The following is a 16,387-nucleotide window of genomic DNA, read 5'->3' as shown; positions in this document are numbered from 1 at the left end:
GGACAAACTTTGTTTTTTCCCTGGCAGAGACTGTTGCGGGGCCACACAGGTCCTTCCTACAGATGTTACGTGAATGTGCCAAGTTTCCAAACCACGTTGTTGAAGAGCCAGGTGACAACACCGAGCACTGTGTCTGTGGAGTCCATGGATGCCCTTGCCAGTGCTGGGACACTCCCTGCTGCACCTGCTCGCTTCAGTGGGGATCAGGAAGCTTTCCCTGGGCTGACTGTTGTGCTAACCTCTGTCCCCAGCTAGCGAGCACTTCTGCGGTGTCCTACCTGAGAAACTCCTGACAGCAATGCCCCTGCTTGTTCCGGATGTTGGATGTGGGAAGGAGATGTCCAAAGGCAAAGGTCTCTTGCTCCCCAGTGCTCTGGTCTCTGACAGCTCATGTGTGGCACCTGCTTGGCTGTAACATGCTCCCCAGCATGTGCGCTTGCCCAGGGGGCCACTGTAAATGAACAGCACCCCCTCACCCTTCCCCTCAGGACAAATTCAGCATGTGAGAGTTGCTGCCTGGCTTGCCTCGGTCTCCACTGACCCAGCTCGGATCTGTCTTCCTGGTTCCTTGTGGTCAGAGGTTGCCCTGCTCTTTGGAAAAGCACAACAAATTCCTTGTGCCACTCCCCCTTCCTTCGGTGTCCAGCTGTTCTGCTGCTCTGAACTGGACTTGTAAATACCCTCAGAAAGTTAATGTATTTAAATGCTAAAGGAGAATGTTTAACTTTGTGGCTTTGAGACAAAGCTTTTCTTGGAGAAGTATCTCTGTGCACTTCTACTGACAAACGTCTGTCAGCACTGGAGCAGTTTTCTCCACTGCTTTGTCTGCAGGGATAACTCATAGGTGTCTCCGTTGTCGTACCAGCAGCTCGCTGTTCCCCATGGATCAGTTCCAGACTCTCTGTGTGCTCTTCTGTTAGGCTTGCCTTACACCTTATTCTCAGCTCCACTTCCCAGACTCTCCTATCATGGCACATACAAGAGTTATTTGGGGAGCTGTAAACTTCAAGGAGCTGTGAAGCACAACTGCGTTGTTCCCAAGGAGGGTCAGGTGTCCTGCAAATGGGAATGATTCTTGTATTGAAGGAGAGGCTGGAGCAGGCGCAAGCACAGTTAGTTGGCAGCTGTCATGGGGCAGCTCCTTACTGCTCCTTCCTTAGTTCCTCCACTTTGTGAAGAGAGTCCTCTGCCCTTCTGGGAGTCAATCTCTATTTATAGGGGTGCCCTACTCATTCTCTTCCTCCTCTGCTGCTAATTCCACACTGATGTCCTGCATTCCTAGGGCAGGTAGACAGGTCTGACTCCTCTGTCACTTCCCTGAGGTGGTGATTGTGTGGGCCAGGAGATAGCAGAGCTAGCACAGGGCAGGATCATGTCCCTGCCTCTCTTTACATTGCATATAGCAGTAATTCCAGGCCTGTCCCATCAGCCCTGTGGCTTTGTGCAAGTGCTGTGCAGTTGCAAAACTGTTCTTGGAGCAGTATAAAACAGGCTGATGCTGGCCTCTCTTCCTACACAGCCAGCTCTCCTGTGACCCTCTCTCAGCAGTATTCCCAGGTACTCTGTGTGCTGAGCATGACCAACATCCCTGTGTCACCTTCTGCTGCCATCCTGCTGTACAGGGCAGTAGGGTAGCTGGCTGGCTGCTGCCAAGCAGAAAGGGGGGTCAGAGTTTGCCTCTCTTACTTGAGGTGATGACCAGCTTGAATCTCACTCCTGCCTGACCACCCATTTCCACAAAATTTACGGGAACTTAGCATCTCTAAAACCTTTGTCCTGACTAAATCTGGTTAAATTGGCCCCAGAAAAGCTGGGTGGAGGAAAGGATCGGAAAAAGCCAACACAATGCATGTAAAGCCCATTCCATTAGGAACTGCAGGAGATGATTCCCTGGTTTGAGGCAGGTGCAGGTTTAGTGGTGGAGTAGCGTCATCCCCTTGTGTGTTGGTGGATGGACTTTCTGCCCCAGGCAGCAAGGCCTTTGGCCTCTCCAGCTCACTGAGTGTCTGGCAGGAGCCACAGGCTCTCTGCTGGATTTCTGGCTCTGCAGACTGGTAATGTCTGCCCCTATTTTTGCAGAATTATCTCTGCGCTTTCCCAGAACAGGGTGGCTTGAGGCTTAATTCTCAATCCACCTCACGCTGGCATCCACATCCTCCTTGCTTCTCAGTAGTGCTTCTGGATGTTGGAAGTGATCTGCTTTCTCCCAGTGTATCTGTGAAAGTCTGCTTTTATTAGAGCAATAATGAAGAGCTAAAAATAGAGTTAAACATAGGTGATTGACTTATTTAACATCTTCAGCTTGTCCTTGCATGGCTGGATAGGAGGCACTGCCCGGCACAGGTGCAGTGAGGGTGGAAAGCTGGTAGTGCCCATCTCTTCCCATTCCACCTGTCCTTGGTGTTCTCGATACCAGCATCCTCCTCCCCTGCAGACATGCACTGAAGGCACCTCGCTGAGATCAACTTGGGTGTTTAGGCATGGCCCCTCTTCTCTCCGTCCATGCCCCTCTCCTGTGGCAAAATCCATTACTACGACAGGGTTCTGTTGCATTTAAATTTGCACAAAACAGGTTTTATTATGAAATTCCCTATTGCAGGGAAGACTTATTTATTTATTCCTTGCGATCCTTCTAAGTTTTCTCCAGTCTCTGCCTGATTCCACAACCAGCTTGTCAGACACTCTGGAGATGAACGTTCCTGCTCAAGGACAGAGAATTCTCACTGGGTGTTCCCGTTTGACTACAGGTAGCAAGTTCTGTGGGCACCAGCAGGGAGAGCCCTGCCACCACGGCCAGTCCCCTCCTGCGGGATACAGGCACAGTGAGGGGATGTGGCTGCTCTAATGGGACCCTCAGAACAGTGATGAGTGGCAGGCATCCAGCTTTATTTAGTACTGCAGTCAGAGAGAGGAACTTGCTTCTGCCTTGGTCTGGGTGAAAGGCTGAGAACTGATCAGTATTAAGATAAATCTCCGTTAGTGTATTGAATGTCTCTCCTGTTGGCATGACGAAGCGTAGCTGGCACGCACGTGATGTAGATGTGAGAGCTCTTGCTTTCATCTGTCTGGTGGCAAATTTAGGCTGTACCTGAAAGGTTTTGTGTGTTTGTAGAAATGATGGCTAATTTTTTTTAAAATGAAAATAGAGGGTTCTCGGATGCTGCTGCCTCGGTGGAATGCCGTTTCTTTTTCAGGGTGTGCCCCAGTTGCAGCCAGATGCTGCTTTTTTTTTTTGTGTGTGTGTGTGCCTTTCTTGTGGGGATGATTCTTTTGGTTTCCGGAACACCCAGGGCATTTGCTCTAGTCTTTTTCCCAGTCCTCTGTCCTGGTGACTCTGCTCTCTCCCAGCCTTGTGACTTGGTGTCTGTCTGTTAAGGTATGGCCTGACCTGCATTTATGCCCTGCCACACCTTGAGTTCTGCTCAGAGCACCCAAGGTACTGTCTTTCTCAAATTGGAATTAATAATTAATATAAAAAGCTTGAAAAAAATCTGAATTTTGTTACATAGTGTAATAACTGTTTGTAGATACTGTTCTGAGATGTAGGAATCTATTGGTGATATAAGAGGTTTTGTCTGTAAATAATCAGTTTAGAGTCCAAATGATTTTAATAAAGAGAATTCTTACACAATAATTCAATAAATTTTAATATACAACCTCTGTGTCATGCTTGTGTTGCATGATGATGCAATTACCCAGAATGTATTTGCCTCTTGTTTCATCCCAAGTGGAAACCATGTACTCCTGAGCACCAGGACCTGGGAGCTGTTTGAGGAAAGTGAGGCCTTTCCGTCCTGCCCCCTCCATAGGCTGTGTTTCTTGTGAGATAATCTTGTGCCACCTTCTTCTGTTCTACTTGTTCTGAGTATCTTGTGAGATAATCTTGTGCCACCTTCCACCTAGATCCCAGTGCTTCTGCAGTTTCCAGAGCTCAAATACCATCCCTGCCCGCAGGAGGAGGCAGCCTCCCTCCACAGACACTCTGTTGGGCTGACACTGAGGGCACGTGGCAGCTCTGGCTGTGGTCTCCCACCGTGGGTAAGGGTCACTGAAGCTGCAGTTTATGTTGGTCACTGTTGTCCACCAGCATGAGACAGAAACCAGTGTTCCTAAATTACCAAAACAACTTAATTCTAAATGAATTACACAATTCTTCCCAGACAGAAAGCTGGCTCCTGGCCCATCTATCCTCTTTTCTTCTCCCCCCCCCACTTCCTTTACTAGCAGAGTTTTGGATAGAGTCTGCCTCTCCCTCTCTTTTAGTCCCTCCTCTCTGTACTCTGCGTGTTCTTGTTGCCTTTTAGGGGTCACACAGCACTTGTCCCCCCCGTGCTGCCCTGCACAGCTCAGTACCCAGCCTGGTGCAGCCTCTGCCCCCTCCCTTGATATTTTTAGTGCGGGGGAAGGCAGGTGAGAGCAGAGGGGCACAGGCAGGGGGAGAACCGCTCTGGGAGGCCCTGGCCTGGGTTTGGCAGCCTGGAACTGCAGCAGAGCTACTGCGAGGCAGGGTTAACCCTTTGCTGCAGGGCTGAGGCTTGGTCTCTGCAGCCTCAGCCAGGAAACCTGAGCTGTGTGAGCCCAGGGCCCCAGCGAGGGGGAGGCCAGACTATGCCCAGCTCCGGTGTGAGGCTACGGCATGTGGCAGTGGGGGAAAAAATGTGATTTTTACCGTGTGTGGCCTTTTCCTCCCCAGTGTTGCATGGTGCTGGGATGCTCGGGTTCCCCCAGGGCTGCAGGGAGGACGTTACTGCAGTTGCTCTTCTAGAGACAGGAACAGGGGAAATGTGGGCTCTGTGGCCACCAGCACCACACTGTGATGGTGTTTGGCTGCATGTGGGCACTGCTGGGGAGGGTGAGGTGCCTCAGGTCTGGCAGTGTGGCACACAGGTGGGCTGTGCCAGGCACAGGCTGGGGATGGCTGTGTCAGGTAGATGGTGCTGCAGTAGCAAGTTCTGCCGACATACTGGGAGCAACAGGAAGACTGAGGCAGCCCTATGGTTTCTGGGTCTGGTGGAGCAGAGGGGGAGGATTTCTCTGTTTCCATCTCAGTAGAGCTGTGAATTTCCCGCTATAAATAGTTGCTGTGGAGACTCTGGATCCACAGCAAGCTGACAGACCTGCTGCCAGAGAGGCAGGGAGAGGCCAGCAGTAAAGTGAATCCACCGCAGCTGTCTGAGGTCTCCTGCTATCCCAAAGCCAAGATTGTTCCCAGAAGCAGTGCTGTGATCCGATACCCTGCCCCGCTCCTCACTGCGTCCATCCAGCGATGCACAAGAGTTTGGTCTGCTCAAGGACACCCCTCCCAGGGCAGCACAGACTAAAAGGAGAGCAGGACCAGCTGGTATCTCACTTTGGGAAGCTCCAGAAGGAGCCAGATGACAAAGGGAGCGGCGTGCCCTGCCCTCGAGCTGCTTCACGGTGAGTCTGCGCAGGGCCCTGGGGCTCAGCGACCCGCGCGCCGACAGGGCTGCTTGTACTGCTTGTACGTGCTGTGACTTGCAGGGATGCTGCGCCCAGCAAGGGCTTGTAGGTCTGTGTTGGTGCAGAAGACGAAGGTGTGTGTTTCTCTGGTGAGCTCTGCCACTCTGGATGTCCAGGTGTCATAAGGCATGACCGGTGTTGGGGAGCTCTGTGTGCCGTTCTGTGCAGCTCAGGTGGAGGTGTCCAGGCCAGAGGTGAAGCATCATCTCTCCCTGTCCATGGCTCTCTCAAACCAGGCAGAACCAGTTTTTGGGCTGAAGTTCTCTGAGCTAGTCCAGGCCTGCAGCAATTCAGTGGGTTCTGCACAAAATAATTTGAATGACAAAAGCAAGATATTTATGTATTTAACATAAAGGTTAATGAAGGACTTAGAAGCACCAATTGTCCTTTATCACAAAGCCTAGAAAAGTATGTTTCCCTCTCCTGTACCAAGTTGCACAGCAACACTCTTCATCCTTTGCCAGTACTCCCATCCAGCTAGGGTGGATGGAGGTAAAGCCTTGCATGCCTAAGAATGGACTTGTCTTGTCTTTGCAGCAAGAAGGGCACCAGGGCCCAGTGAACTGCCCAAAAGGTCCGTCAGCCCTAGTGCTAGGATGAGTCTTACACTGACTATCTCTGGGTCCTGTTTTCTCACTGAAGTCTTTCCTATTACCATAACACTCCACTAAGGGAAGATGCTGTTTAACTGCCATCTCTCCAAGTTCATGAGTTTTCCTTTGACAGGTGAATAGTGAGTGGCATCATTAAATCTTTCCAGCTGTTCTCCAGCTCTCAGCTCAGCCCCTGCTGTCCTCGTGGCATGAGTGAAGAGGGTTTGGGCAGATAGTGATGGTGCAGGACCTTGCAAGGATACTGCTAGTCTTTTCACAAATATGGAAAATTTTGATTTCAGCTCTGTTTCATATCCAAGATGTTATCAAGTTTTTGCTGAGAAGAGTGGCTGCGCAGACATGCAGCATGCTGGAGGTTTATGCCTAAAGAGGCTGATTCCGAACAGCGTAAATGCCAGGGTCAGAGGTGTAGAAATGTAAGGAGGGGGAGGCATTTTGAGCTCCTTTCAGACTTTATGGCCTTGAGTGAACAGGGCAATGTCAGCTCTGGCACTTTGGGTTGTCCCTGACAGGATGGGAGTTTTGAGCCCAGTCTGACCCTTAAATAAAACTGAGCTGGGAGCCTACTGGGTGCCCAAAGGCAGGCTGTGCCTTTGGCTGCTGCACTGGGAGGGAGCATCAGCAGGTGGAAAGAAACTTTAGCATTTTGAGGAAGTCACGCCTCTATCTCAGCACCTGGAAGAAAGTACTCCTTGTCATGTGGCTCCTGCTGCCACCAGCACCACCAGCCCTCTATAATTATTTCTGAAAATCCTCTGGTTCAGAAGAGTTCTTAGCTTAAGCAACCGGATTTGGAGGATTTAAAGGTCAATAATTCTACCTGTGCTAATGGTCTATGGGGATTATTATCACCTGTCTCGAGCTCTGACAGTGTGTGTTAGCCTGAAGCTCTGGCAGTACAGCAAGTGACATTTCCGAATTTTGAAAGGCTGGGTTGGGAGTGCCCCAGCTATGGCAGTTTACATCTGTATTGCATTAGCAACAGGGGCTCTGGGCTGCTATTTCAGAGGACCAGTGCTGAAGCCAGCTCTACACTGGTGCTGCAGCATGGGGGGACAGCAGTTGGATTAGTCTGTCTGTACTGTCTTAGTGTTTGCACCTTGGGCTGTCATAGTAACAAACCCCGGGAGCAGCCTCTTGCTGGGATGTCACGAGATGGTCAGAGATAAACTCATGCTCTGGCCCTGGGGCTGGGCTGTGGGCAGAGGAGCAGTGCTGCAGTGTCTAAAATGCAGGTTCTGCTTCACACCCCTCTGGAGCTGGGGGCTCCTCCTGACAGCCAAAGCCCAAATGCATTCCCTCCTCAGCTGGAATGGGGAGGGGATGCTTTCCCTGGCTGTGGGAGGGAATCCCATAGACCCCGCTAAGCCCCTGAAAATCCATACTGGACACAGGGAAACCTGAGACTCCCACCTGGCCCTGGCCCAACCCTAGCCTGCCAGCTTTCCTCTTCTGAACTCTTAAAATAATCCCTGTCTCCATGAAGTGCCAAAAGTGTTTTTAAAGCCTGGTTCCAGGAGCTGGTGAAGGGAATGGGAAGGAAAGGAGCAAGGGGGCAGCAGGAGTAGAAGAGGGAATCAATGTGCAGTGTGCAGCAGAAGTACAGCTGCTCTCCAGCTCTCTTTAAAGGAGTAAAGTGCTGAAGATCACACTGCCTGTTCCCCACAACCTATTTCCCCACTGCCTCTGTCCCCTCGTGCCAGGATCTGCTGCACTGCTGGGCCATGGAGGAGCAGGTACAGGAGGAGATGCCGCCAGCCCAGCACACAGGTCAGTCCTTGGGCATGTAGCTCTAGAGCCGAGATCGTGCCAGGTTCTTCCCAGGCCAGAGGAGGTCACTGGGACCTGTCTGGCTGTCCTTAGCTGCTCCTTCAGCCTAAGAGCATTTAGAGATGTCACTGATGTCTCTTGGCCATGGTCCCTGCAGGAGGCCACCACCCCGTGCAGGAGGGAGAGGTGTTCAACACGCGATACCGGGCACTGCGCGAGCTGGGCTGCGGCGCCTTTGCCACCGTCTGGCTGTGCCAGGACATGAGGTGAGGGGTGAATTGCCTTTTGGGGAGGTGGGAATGGGTGGCTGATCTCCTGGACAGGACCAGCCCCTCTTGCAGAAGCAGCAGAGCACAGCTGCCTGCCTGGAAGCATATCAGCATCCCCAGACACAGGGAAAACCTGGCAGAGAGATCAGTGGGGTGCAATAAGCAGAGCTGGTCCCCTGAAACCAAAGAACATAAATGAGGTGGGATCAGCCCTTGCTCTGCATTTTATTTTCTCATTTAGACCCTGCAGTATCCATGCTCTGCCTTTTCCCTTCCAGTCCCTTGCTGGTTCCTGGGGCAGCTGTGCTGCCAGATGCCAGCAGAAGAGATGCCCATGGGCCTGGCGTGCTGCAGACTGAGGCCAAGGGTGCTTGCAGAAGGGCAGCACCCTCCCTGGGAAGCCCAGGGCTGGGTGACTGGGAGAAGGGGAGGTGCTGCATGTTAGGGCCACTCTGACATGTGTTGGCTGGCAGCTGTGGTTCGTTTCCCAGGAGGAAGAAACAAGTAGCTGTGAAGGTCCTGAAAAGCAGGGAAGGCTCTGCTGACACTGCCCAGGATGAGGTCACTCTCCTCCGCTGTGTAAGTAAATTCTGGGGCTCTGTGCTTTGCTCCAGAGTTCAGGTCTGAGTATCAGCCTCACCATCCCCTCTCCCTTCAGGTCTCAGTACAAGGAGCTAGGTGGAGAACAGGAAAAAAACACAGAAATTAGGAAATTCATAGAAATCACCCTGGTGTAGCATTGGTTTCTGAAACATGAACCTTCTCCTTCCTCCAGTCATACTGGACACGCTGGCTGTGTCCCACTTGTCCTGTTGGCCCATTTCTTTTAGCTGAGACTGAAATCCAGCAAATAGGAGGAACTTGCAGAAGGATAAGGTGGCTAATCAACAGAAGATGGTAACGTTCCTAAGAAGGAGATGGGAGTGTGTTTGCTGTATCTCTGCCACTCCCAGCTCAGGAGACATTGCTCTATCCCAATACTGATACTGAAGTAAAAGGCAATATCTGCAATAGAAAAAAGTATGATGTAGCAAAAATATAATAAACGTCTGAAGTCAGAAAGCTTCTTCCTGTCTTTGCTAATGAAGGTGGTAATTAGGTGTTTGTATCTGTTTCTCAGTGAGTGGCCTTTGAAGGTGCTTGGGCTTGAGCTGCTAGTTCTAGAAAGGTCATGGTTACAATTCTTTAAGCTTGCCCAAATACAAAGTTACATCAGTGTCAGATGAGTAAAAGCCATTAAATTTTACATTTTAAATTACTCTGTGGCCTTTCTCCAACAGGTTTGAGAAAGGTTTAGTTCACACCTGTAAATCTGCAGGCCCTATCCAAAGGGACATGAGCCAGATGCAGTGATGCAAGAGGAAGTACCAAGTGGCACTAATTTAATGTAATCAGAGGGCTGCTTTTCTACACATCAGCACAACCCTGCATACAGACCAAGCCTTCCCCCTGATTTATTAGTAATTGTCTCCGAGAGACACGCCTGCCCATTCAGCAGCATACAGCTGGTTCCCAGGGCTGTTCCCACCAGCACAGGGAGGTCAGTGCCTGCAGAGCTGCCAAGAGAGGCGATCTGGGCCCCTGTGGCTTCCAGGGCTGCTCACCCCTGTCGTGCCAGCACAAACCTTTTTCAGAGAAATTACTGAAGGGATGGTGGGAGTTTTAAAAGGTGATGTCCCAGCCTGCTACTCTTAGCTCTGGGAACAAGGAGCAAAGGCTGCAGAAAGGCAAAGGAAATTGCCATTGTTGCTGAGAGCAGGGAGCTGTGTTCTTGGGGAAATCCCGTCCCAGCACAAGTAGGAGCACTTTATGGGCCTGCATGGATAGAATAAGCTGCAGAAAGTCTGCTAGACACTATCAGCAGGATCAGTGTGAGTTATTTTGACACTGTGAGGGTGATGGTCCCACCTGGTCAAGAGTGGGACAACATGCAGAAACTCATTCCTTGGTAACAGACTCTGCTTGTGTGCTTGGAGCATTTGGTTTTTCTGATGGTGTTTTCATGGGATTTGTCATGAAGTGCCAATTCCTGGAAGAGAAAGTCTGGGAACAGGATAAAACAGGTGCAAGGTGTCCTTGTGCATACAATACCTCTAATTGCAGCTTTCTTGGAATCCTCCCCCTCAGGTGAACTGTATGAAGAAGAAGGATCGGGCAGGAGAAAATATCGTCTCTTTGTTAGATGACTTCAGAATGATTGGAGAGAATGGCTTCCATATCCTTCTGTGGAGAGTGCTGCAGCTCTGAGCCAGCAAAGCCTGGGCACATGGAGGTGGCTGGAGGGGAGAGGTTTTTGAGGAGATAAGGAGGTATTTGGTTGCTCTGGTGAAAGACAAAGGGCTGGTGGTAGGATCTTCTCCCTGTTAGTGAATCCCTGACTCTTTCCCACATATGTGCCTGGTATTTGAGGTGCTGGGTCCTTCCCTGCGATGTCTGATGGGAAACTACACAACTCAGGGACTGCCTTTGCCTTTTGTGAAAAAATCTTTACAGCAGGTGAGAATTTAGCTGGAACCGGGCGAGGGCACCAAGGGACTGTTGGCTAAGGGACATGCCATAGTCTTCTTCCCAAGGACATGGGCATTACTTGGGCCTTACTTGAGTGGTACTGCCCAAGCTGCAGCCTCCTTGGGTTTGGCAAAAAGTCAGGGCCACCACCATGGAGCTCCAGCAGACCTGCACCAGGGCGTCAGGGCCAGCACTTCTGTTCCCATCATCTCAGTAATCATGGAGTTCTCCAGCAGTTCTGCTGCTCGTAGGGGTAACAGGGGGCAAACAGCCTGCCATAGTTCTGCTTCTTGTGTGCAAAACACGTGTATCTCTGCCCTCCTGCTGCCCTGAGAAGTCCCTTCTGGCAGCAATGCCAGGCCATTGGCATTTGCCTTGGCATCAAGCCACGGGTAGCACTGTCAGCTCCAGCAGCTTTCTGCATGGTACCACTGAAGGCTGCTCAAGGTCTCCCTCCCATCCTTCCAGGAATTTCTAAATTGCTGATGTGGTTGGCTGGTTCTCCTCCCATGTTAAGGTTTTCCCGCACAGAGCCAACTCCTCCTTCATCCCCTGCAAGGATGTGGTGTCCTGCTCAAACAGATTGTGAAAACTAAGTTTCTTATGCACTGGCTGTGCTTAAGGCATAGGGAACCTGAGTGAGGCCTTAGAGGAGTTAAAATTACATTTTGCCTCTCATGCTGAGATTTATCAGAAGTCTGCACACTTGCCAAGATGAAGATTTGCTACCCTGATTCCTGTGCCCTTCTAGGGACAATAAGAAAGAAAACTGCTTCCTCCATCACTTTTTTTCTGGAATAGCCTCTTCTTTCTCTAAAGAAGCTCCACTAACACCTGAATAAGTTACACAGAAATGTAGTGGCATTCATCTCTGTGACTCATTTTACACCCAGGCCTTTTGCTTGATCCATTATCTGTTTTAATTGTAAAATCTCAGATCTGTTTTCCCCCTTCAGATCAGCACTGGAGCAGTATTTACTTCTGATTCATTCCAGTTTAGTTATTTAAATCTTTCCCCGCGTTTCACAGTTACCATTTAAGGTTGGTATTTCCCTGGGGCTGGTGTTCATCCCAGAATAGAATTTGATAATACAGAGAATATTTGCCAGCCCTTTATGACTGTCCAGAGTGTTTAAAAAACAAATGTAACTCTCCCTGTAGCATTTCTGCTGTTATTGATTTCTGATAGTGACTGTTCCTCTCGGGTAGGTGTTGTTTATCTCTCCCCCGTGACAGGCCAGGCTTTCCCTGCTCCATGGTAGGCTGTTCTTTCCCTACATGGCTCTCCTGCAGGGCCCTGAAATCCTCTCTAAGCACTCACTCATGGTCTCTCCCACCTCCTGTCTGGGTTACGCTGTGCCTCCTTCTTTCCTTGTATGATGGGACACCCTCCCATGCCGTGTCACTGTCATTCAGATGGAAGCTGGGGGCTGGTTATAATCAGCAGGAAGGCACAGTGGTCCTAGGCCATAACAGCTGTACAAGCAGGAATGATTTTTCAGAAGAAAGTTCAGCTCTGTTATTGTAATGCCTCCTCATTGCCCCACCCTCCTCCCATCTCACCGGGCTTGCCCACCCATGGTGGTGTCTGTGGATTTTCGCGCTGCCTTTTGCTGCGTGTCACCCCAAACAGCCCTGTCCCCCCTGGGCTCCCCAGGCCCCCGCTGGGCACATGGGGCTCTGGCACCTGCTCCTCCTGCTGTGTTGTGCAACAGAACCCCTGGAACCTGCTCCCACAGGGCCACCCCAGCAGGAAATAACTTACGGCTGATAGTTATCGTCAGTACCAGAATGCCCACAACTACCCTACCCATGTGCCTGGCTGCTCTGAGAGCTGCTGGGGCAGGGGGGGTTGGTGGGGCCCCTCATGTGGCCAGTGTGACGTGCTCCCTGCTCTCCCAGGTGCTGGCAGGGCTGTACTTCCTGCACAAGCGCTGCCGCATCATCCACGCGGACATCAAACCGGAGAATATCCTACTGTATGGACACAACAAAAGCCTCCAAAGGCTTCTCGTGGATACGCTTGACTGTGGCCAGAGAACACATGCGAAGCTGAAGGGAGCAGGTGAGCACTCCAGGGGGTTTGCAGCAAGAAGAGGGACTTATATGTTTATTGCTGGGAGAGAAACAGAGGCAGCAGCTACGGATACCTCAGGAAAGGTTCCCATCTCCTGCAACAGCCAGTACAAAATACTACAGCCAGCTTGGGCTGCTGAGAGGCCTCTCCTATCTCTGCCTAAGACAAACATCAGGCTGAGCGACTACCCAAGGCACCAACAGAAATGTAGTCTTGCAGGTGGGTTTGTGTGGAGGAAAACTGGTCACATGTAACTGTTAACAGCTCCCCCCCCCCCAGCATCAGGGCTCACTCTTGTTGGCTTTAAGTTCCCTGTGTCTGGACAGGGACAGTTCCCTGTGTCCACTGTTTTCAGCCACTGAAAGGTTTGCATACAAAATGGTTTGATCAGAAAGCTGTGTGACACTTCTGCTCTTTATTTCCCATATTTCTGAGGTTTGTGGGAGACTTCTACGTACTGCCAATCTTCAAGGCCTTTTGAGACATAATTTATTTGCAGGGAATGGTGTGAATATTGAATAAGATGTAGGGCTGGAGCATTTCTCAAGAGATTAGCTCATCTCCCAGCCATGAGACCTTTCATATTGTCCCTGCACTGTGTTCTCCCGTGAGCATTTCTCCCATGACAGTGCTGTTTTGTCTCTCAAACTCTGAGGCAATCAGGGAATCCTAAATTAGCGACTGAGTCTTTTGCTCAGAGCAGAAAAGCACAGTATTAGGCATAGGCTGACAGCTCACTGTAAAGCGCTAAAGCAGGAATTACTGTTTCCTAGGGTCATATGAAAATGTAACCTTCACGGTGCTTGCCAAGCAGGCTGTGTCCAAGGTCTGTGAGAGCCACGCTGCTGAAGGCTGAAGAGGAATTACAGATGTTTTGGTTCAGACTAGTGCTGGTAGAATGTGCTCTCCTCTGGGCCCACAGTAATTTAACCTTGGTGCTAGAGGAACCTTGCAGCAGGACAGGAGCACATCACACTGTTCAACTCCAAGCTACCATCTTCCCAAACATCCTCTTGTTTTCACTGAATATCAGTGCTTCCTTTGCATTTCCTCAAAAACCAGAGGTGGCCTTTGATTGATGATAAAAAGCATTTTAGGACCCTTTAGGCTGAGAAACTTTAAAGGCAGGCAGACATACCTCTCCTATGGTAAGTGATGTGTACCTGTTGGTTTGGAAAGACACAATTTCTCTCTGTTCTTTTCATCTAGGAGGTGATCCTGGCAATCAGTTGGAAGAATCTGATTTAATGAGCATAGAAGTGAAAATTGCAGATCTAGGCAGCGCGTGCTGGACAGTGAGTCTGCTCCAAGTCTCAATCCTCTAACAACCCTGGAGGCTGCGTGCTCCTTTCCATCTCACCCTGCATGTCCATCCCATTACAGCTGAATAGCTATTTCAGTGTGCTGAAGAGATGCAAACTTTGGGGGGTGCTATATTCAGCACTCCCAGCTCTGAGCTGGGCCCTGTGCTCCAAAGACACTGTCAGCCTTGGACATTTCTCCAGCTTGCACTCAGTCCCTGCAATTAGAAATTCAAAACTATGTTCAGTGAGAAATGTTGGGAGGTAGACTCCCTCTGTTGTCAGTGGGGCTGGGAATGTGTTGGCTGTGCCCTTTGCAGAGCTGAGAACGCATGTTCAGTCCTGTCCTGTGTCCCCTCCTTGTGCGGGAAGCTTGTGACCACCAGTGTTGTTCTGACTGGCTTAGGGACGCCAACCAAAGGGATTTTGTTTCTGTTTCAGTACAAGCCCTTTTCCAAGGAGATACAGACCCAGCCATACCGTGCCCTGGAAGTGCTTCTTGGATTAGACTACGGCACTCCTGCGGATATCTGGAGCACAGCCTGCCTGGTAGGACTGGGGACAATGCTGTGCATGCAAGGAGGTGACAGACACTAACTGGCCAGGGCAGTATGTCCTTGGCACCCACCTTTTCATGTAAAGCAAAGCTTCCTTGCTGAGAAGGCAAAAGGGGCTGTCTGCGCTCGTCCGCTTTGGGCCGAAAGCGTGCTGCTGATAAAAACCACTCCTAATTAGTTTAAGCTCTAAGGCAATTCACACTCTGTGTATGTCAGACTGAATCAGGCACATGCTGCTTTTCACCCTGACAGAGCTAAAGGTGCTGTTTCGCTGTGGTAGACATCAAGCCAGTGTGCCAGTGTATTTCCATATTTTAGGATCAGGTTTGTGTGATCGCAAGGGAAATCGATACTATTAGTTAGAAGGGAAGAAAAACTCCAAAACAGTAGTCAATTAACAATGCTACTCCATTTCTAGGCATTTGAAATGGCAACTGGGGAGTGTCTATTTGATCCTCAACCTGGGAAATATTTCTCCAGAGATGATGGTAGGACTCCATCAGTTTTATTCATTTCACTGACAGAAGTGTCACAACTATTGTATCTAGGTGTATTTTCCCTCCTCTGTCTAGATCATGTTGCTCGTATTATCGAACTCCTGGGAAGAATTCCTCCTCAAATTGCTTTCTCATGGAACAAGTCAACAAAATTTTTCAGCAGGCCAGGTAAGAACGAGAGTAAGGAAGTTTACTTTAAAAATCACAGTGGATCTCTGACACACTCCTACTCAGCTCACACTGAAACACCCCAAATGTTACATTACACAAGACAGAGATTTCATAAAGAGCAGTAACACTCCCTGCCCTGCCTACCTCTGCAACCCATGAGCATTCCAGGGATGAATACAAAATCCTGAAAAACAGTCACAGCAAACACCCAACAGGGAAAACAATTCCATTCTTTCTCCTTTGGATTTGGAGAGAATGGAAATACAGGCAGGAAACAGCTACACACCAGGAAGGCTGAAGAGTGTGTAACTGGCTGGATTTCACCCATTCACTGGCAGAGAACAATGATGACCAGGAATGGGACACTCACATCCTTCCAGCATGGCTGCTATATTTAGTCTTCTGACCCAACTGTAACATCTTTTTTGTTTTATTCTCCCCAGTTTCTTTCCCTTTGACTCATCAGTCTTGAAATTCTTGTCTTTGACTACACCACATCACATCACATGACTCCATCCTTCTGCACTTTGGGCTATAATCCTCTTTCTCTGCTTTCACACTCACTGAGTCCCATAGCCTCAGCCTCATTCAGTGCTGAGTGCTGGTGCCATGCTGGAATCCAACAAGCACCTCCCTGCACATCCACACGCTTTGCTCACACTTATTCATTCTATGGTACTCAAAAGAAATGAGTCAGAACTAGTTCTATGTTCACTCTCCACATGAACCAACCCAGCCTGACCACACACGTTTAACCTGAATCCCTGCATTTACACCACGGGCTCCTGGGGACGAGGGCAGCTCCTCGGTCAGTCGTACACTCTTTCCAGGCCCCACCGAGCTCGTAAACGGGAAGAGAATTCAACATTAGTGTCTTGTGAGCTCTGAAATAGCCAGATGCATCCGGGTGCCTGTGGGCAGGCCCAGGGAACAAGCAGCAATGGCTCTGGCAGGGCTATTCTGGGAATACTTTGCACACTCTTGGCATGTTCTCGCCTAGGAAGCGCTCGGGAACGGGGAGCCTCCAAACACTAGCTTGGGAAGATGATTCCCAAAAAAGACCCGAGAGCCAAACCTGCAAGGGGCAGCGCACGTGGAGCTCACAGAGGCGACTCCAAGGCGCGGGCAGGGATCTCTCAGGG

The 16,387-nt window shown here is 50.1% G+C and overlaps 1 protein-coding gene across 1 annotated transcript in view; it reads left to right on the top strand.

The window, feature by feature from the left end:
• Nucleotides 1-7,819: 7,819 nt before the first annotated feature.
• The window catches only part of LOC103759002 (SRSF protein kinase 3), a 25,237-nt gene continuing 16,669 nt past the window's right edge, over nt 7,820-16,387 (top strand). The window contains exons 1-10 of the mRNA XM_018068667.2: nt 7,820-7,865; nt 8,023-8,131; nt 8,626-8,713; nt 10,262-10,349; nt 10,524-10,630; nt 12,545-12,707; nt 13,929-14,014; nt 14,462-14,569; nt 14,996-15,065; nt 15,150-15,242. Of these exons, the coding sequence (XP_017924156.2) occupies nt 7,820-7,865; nt 8,023-8,131; nt 8,626-8,713; nt 10,262-10,349; nt 10,524-10,630; nt 12,545-12,707; nt 13,929-14,014; nt 14,462-14,569; nt 14,996-15,065; nt 15,150-15,242 (958 nt within the window). The remainder of the gene's footprint in view (nt 7,866-8,022; nt 8,132-8,625; nt 8,714-10,261; nt 10,350-10,523; nt 10,631-12,544; nt 12,708-13,928; nt 14,015-14,461; nt 14,570-14,995; nt 15,066-15,149; nt 15,243-16,387) is intronic.

The sequence above is a fragment of the Manacus vitellinus genome, unplaced genomic scaffold (assembly GCF_001715985.3).
Source record: "Manacus vitellinus isolate BGI_N305 unplaced genomic scaffold, ASM171598v3 scaffold_14_pilon, whole genome shotgun sequence".
In the NCBI taxonomy this organism is placed as follows: Eukaryota; Metazoa; Chordata; class Aves; order Passeriformes; family Pipridae; genus Manacus; species Manacus vitellinus.
This window is presented reverse-complemented; position numbering and strand designations above follow the sequence as displayed.